The sequence below is a fragment of the Octodon degus genome, unplaced genomic scaffold (genome assembly GCF_000260255.1).
Source record: "Octodon degus isolate 3935 unplaced genomic scaffold, OctDeg1.0 scaffold00125, whole genome shotgun sequence".
Classification (NCBI taxonomy): Eukaryota; Metazoa; Chordata; class Mammalia; order Rodentia; family Octodontidae; genus Octodon; species Octodon degus.
Window position 1 is genome coordinate 8,628,963 of NW_004524701.1, and position 5,069 is coordinate 8,634,031.

At 43.0% G+C, this 5,069-nt stretch overlaps 1 protein-coding gene across 1 annotated transcript in view; it reads right to left on the reverse strand.

Annotated features, from left to right (window-relative positions):
- Positions 1-5,069, reverse strand: part of LOC101584716 (ATP-binding cassette sub-family G member 2-like) — a 99,184-nt gene that overhangs the window by 22,561 nt on the left and 71,554 nt on the right. The window contains exons 11-12 of the mRNA XM_023700607.1: positions 1,898-1,987; positions 4-126 (exon numbers count right to left, since the gene is read on the reverse strand). Of these exons, the coding sequence (XP_023556375.1) occupies positions 4-126; positions 1,898-1,987 (213 nt within the window). The remainder of the gene's footprint in view (positions 1-3; positions 127-1,897; positions 1,988-5,069) is intronic.

A 5,069-nucleotide genomic window follows, 5' to 3' on the forward strand; every position in this document is an offset into this window, starting at 1 on the left:
CCTAATATGAAGTATAGTGTACAATTAAATATAATACTTGGTAACAATTTCCTGCATAGTAAATCACATAGCAGTTTTCCAAGGAAGTAAGATGACAGTCCATAGTATCCACTGATATATTCATGCCTTTAGAAGAAAAACACACATTATACATCTCAGATTAGTTTCAGAAAGCACATACTAGACCTGCATGCCATACAGTCTTCTGTCATATCCAGGGCCTAACACACCCTATTTCCACATCCTCGAGGCTGCCTCCATCCCTATTGCCAGCACCCAGGATGCCACCCCCAGATAGTACTTTCCATGACTGCCCTCACTACAGCATTCCATCTTGAAGCTTTCCTAAAAGCTTGCACTGTCCTAAAATCTCCTTCCAGGAGCACAAAGTCTGAGTCATCTCATTCTCCTGAGACTCTTTCTCCTCTTTGTGTGAAGAACAACATGTCAGGGGCCTAATTTCAGTGCTGATGGTGCCTTTATTTCTCCACACTTCTTATTGTGAAGAGGATGCTACTTTCAAAGGCTCCCAATGCAGCTTCAAATCACTAAATTTTGTTTACTTTTGCCACTTTCATGTTAGAAAAGATGGGCTGGCCAAATAGTTCAGAGGATTAAAGTGCCTGCTTCCGCAAACACAGAGGCTGGGGTTCGATCCAGCTGGGGTTCGAACCCTGGCATGCTGTGCGAGCTCTGCCCCTGGGGCATGCTGAGAAGGAAATGGAGACTGGATGTGGTGGTGTATGCCTGTAATCTCAGCCCTTGGGAGGCTGAAAACAGGAGAATCACCATGAGTCTGATCTACGTAGTGAAACCCTATAGACTCTTACTAAAAATACAAAAAAAAAAAAAGAAAGAAGAAAGAAAGAAAGAAAAGACATAGACTTCTTTTAGCAATCATACACCTAACAAACAGGTCTGACAGCTACCAAACCCTAATCTTTTCTCCTCCTGACATAAATCTCCCATAATTACAAAATTGTTGGCCATATCCTTATTCCTTCCTTCTCTGATGATTCCTTTCCTTGACACATAAACGTAGACAAATCTCTTCCATCTTTGAAAAACACATGAAGCAAAATCAGACCACTTTTGACTAGAAACCTGCTCTCTGAGTCTGCATTTTTCCATCAAGGGCTAAACCTGGTGAATTCTTTGTCAGCTTTGACTCCCATGGCAATTTGCTGCTGAATCTACTACTTAATCTCCAACAAGCTTCTTAAACTTTTCTTGACAAAGGTCATCATGACTTATTGTTTACTGAAATGAACAAGCAAAAAATGCTTTTCAACCCTTTGTTTGCTCTGCAGCCCTGGGAATTATCAACCATATCCCAGTTTTACAATTCCATTCTCTTGGTAGTAAGGCCTACATGCTTTTGATTCTTCCATCCCACCGATGTCTTTTTTGATTGTTAACATTGGTCATTCCCATACTGATTACAAAATCCACCCAGATAGCTCATCGGATTAAAGGGCCTGCTCAGGCAGATTCAGGGACCAGGGTTCAATCCCCGGTGTGCTGCTCCAGCCTGCCCCGCCCCACCCTCCACATGCTGAGACTACAATCAAGACTGGACGTGGTGTTGCACATCTGTAATCCCAGCACTTGGGAGGCTGAAAACAGGGGGATCACTATGAGTCTGATCTGTGTAGTGAGACTCTGCAGACCCTGTACTAAGTACATAAGAAAAAAGAATTCAGGAATCAAAATCTAGTACTGTATTATACATGGTGAATATATAAAATTATTTTTGTAAATTAAGCACATACAGAAAAAGAAAAGAAGTGAAAAGAAAAGAACAGGACAAGGGACCTTGAGACTTGCTATTCTTGAGTTCTGGCAGTGACACCGGTTTGCCCAATAGTCAGAGATGACAGAGCAGAGGCTTACTCACATAAAGAGCTTCTTCTCTAACACAAATGTTTCCACTGCTGCCAAGAAGCTGAAACTCTGGTAGATTGTCAGCACAAAGAGTATCGAGGCTCTGCAAGGACATAACAGAAACAAGGCACCACAGTTAATTCACTTAGATCAATATTTTACCCACAAAAATCTATTCCACAAGTAATATAACTTTAAATAGTACAAAGCATACATATGCTACAACTCTCCTGGCCAAAGCAGAGAGAGAAGCATGGTCATGACCCTATGAGGTGCCTTGTCTATTTCCATGAGGACTGTGACTTCATATTAGGACACACTTTCAAATGCATGATCTTCAGTTACTATGCACCAAACTGTGGGGCTATGTTCTCCTGAAATTAACATCCTGAAGGCTGAACCCTCAGTGTAACAATGCTACGAGGAGGAGGAAGGTCCTTTGAGAGGTAAGATGGGGTTGAGAGAATGGAGTCCTCAAAATGGGATTTATGGCTTTAGAAGGCGAAGAAACAGAAGACATACTGTGCCATGAGAGGGTGCAGGGAGAGAGTGATCACCTGCAGCCAGGACAGTAACCTCAGGGAACCTCATTCTACTGTGCCAAAACTCTGACCTGACTTTAGACTCCATAACTGAGGGGAAAATAAACCTTCTATGGGGTAATCACCCAGTCTATGGTGTTCTATCATGGCAGGCTGTGCTAGTAAGTAAATCAGCAATTTTGAGGCATACATTATTATTTATTGGAAAAATTACACTCTAACATGAATCTCAAATTTGTTTTTAAAGGCCTTCTTTCTCCTGGGTAGCCAAGATGATGTACCCCTTTCCCAGGATCACCTCATTCTCAAGCTCCAGCTACTGGTGACCACCATTCCATTCTACTTCTAAACGTTTGATTTTTTTTTTTTTCAGAATCCTTACATAAGTGAGAACCTTATTTTTATGTTTTTGGATTGTTTTGCTTTGCATTGTGTTGTCTACTTCCACCCACGTTACAAGAAGTAACAATTTTTTTAAGGTAAGTGTTCTATTGTGTACACACACTGCTGCACACACGGATTGCTTCATCTAGAAAAGGACACTTAGTCTAAATCCTGAACTTGGCTATTGTGGGCAGTACTGTAATGAACATGAGACTGCAGCTATCACTTCAGCACACTGATTTCAAATATGTTGTGTAACATACTCAGAGATGGGAGTAATGAATCTAGTTATATTAAAGACCTACTTCCTAATCTATTCAGCTATATCTACAGCCTTGTGATAAAGCTATAAAGTCAGGAGTTCCTATAGTACCCATGGTTCAAATGCAGTTTCATGGTTGCACAGGTTAGAAAAGCTACAAAGGAGTGTTTGAGCCCCCAGAATAACTAAACTACTCTCCTGCTGAGCAATTTCTTTTTAATTTTTTAAGCTTTTATTTATTTGTTTATTGGTTTGTTTGTTGGGTACAGGGCCTCACTGTGCAGCTTGGATTCATAGTGATCCTCCTGTCTCAGCCTCCCCAGCACTGGGACTACAGGTGTGCACAACTCCCAGTTTCAGTGGCCAGCATGGCATGGGGTACCAGAGATTGAAATCAAGTCCTTGAGCTTTCCAGGCAGGCACTTAGACCACCAAGTTATCTCCCCAGTCTGAGAAATTTCAAATAATGAAGTACTGGTATTCATCCTTGAGCATTTTGAGAATTAAGCTAAATGGTGATGCTCGGGCATTTTTTTCTAATCCAAAGAATCAATCCAAAGAATCTTTTCCTTTCTCAGGAAAGATGAGATAAAATACACACACACACACACACACACACACACACACACACACTATTTTCATGCAGTATGAATTCTTTTAACAAAATTGCAAAAAAGAGTTAAGTCAAAAAAAAAATTCAGAGTCATGTGTGGTGGTCACACTTATAATTCCAGTACTCTAAGGGCCTGAAGCAGGAGAACCCCAAGCTTGAGTCCAGCCATGGCAATTTAATAATTCAGTGAGACACTATTTCTCTCTCTCTCTCTCTCTCTCTCTCTCTCTCTCTCTCTCTCACACACACACAAAGTGAAAAGGACTGATATGCTCCTGGGAGCAAAGGCCTGGGTTTCAATCCTCCTTACCACATAACTAAATAAAGTAAATGAATAAATAAACAGATACTAAGATTAATGCTCAGTTTGGGGGTTGTGGCCTGTGTGAATGCTATTGAGCAACACGCTAGCCACTGGAATTTTAAAAACATGAAATGTTTCTATTATTTTCTTGAAATGATCCTTCTGCACCATACATACGGCGCACACCCCTACAGCCTGTGATGTAAAGTGTGCTGGATGAAGACATGGCATCCACACAGGGAACATCCAAAAACTCCTAGGTATGGAAATAATCAGAAACCTCAGCTTTCAGGGAAGGTAAAATAGTGGTAAAACTCCAGAAATTGTGCGACAAATGTCTCATTATACAGTAACACTGTCTGATTCCATATACAAGAAAACTTATTTTACATGAGTGGACAATTGGTTTTATGCTTATTCTTTTATTCAAAAATAATTGGTTGTCACTATAGATCAACATAAGCTTCCACAATTTTCCTCAAAGGCAAAATGGGGATGATGCCACCTATCCACTAGTCATGCAGAGGTAACCTGAGGCTGTGAATGTCCAGCCTGGTACAGCCATTCTCTACACATGACAGGGACCCTGAAATGGCACTGAGGACCTATGTCAAGAATTTAAAATGTAGCCGGTGGGACCAGTCCCAGCCCAGGCGCAGCGTGGGCCGGACCCTCTCCCACCCCCTTGAGCAGCCCTCCACCACTCCGCAGTACCTCCACCACCCGGTCCGCCCAGTAGGAATTTCTGCCGAGTTCCGGGAACCCCCAGACCCAGTCCAAGCCCAGGTCAGGTGAGTGTGTGGAGAGCTTCCTGATACCCTGCGCCGGCGGGACCAGTCCCAGCCCAGGCACAGCGTGGGCTGGACCCTCAATCCACTCCCTTGGGACGACCCTCACCACTCCGCAGTACCTCCCCCACCCGCCAACCAGGTAGGAATTTCTGCGGTGTCCGGGAACCCTGAGACGCAGTCCTAGCCCAGGTCCTGTACGTGTGTGGGAGAGCTTCCTCTTCCCACTACTTCACCTTGCCTCCTCCAGGCACAGCTCAGGCCTGGCATACATGCCTGAGGTGTAATCCTG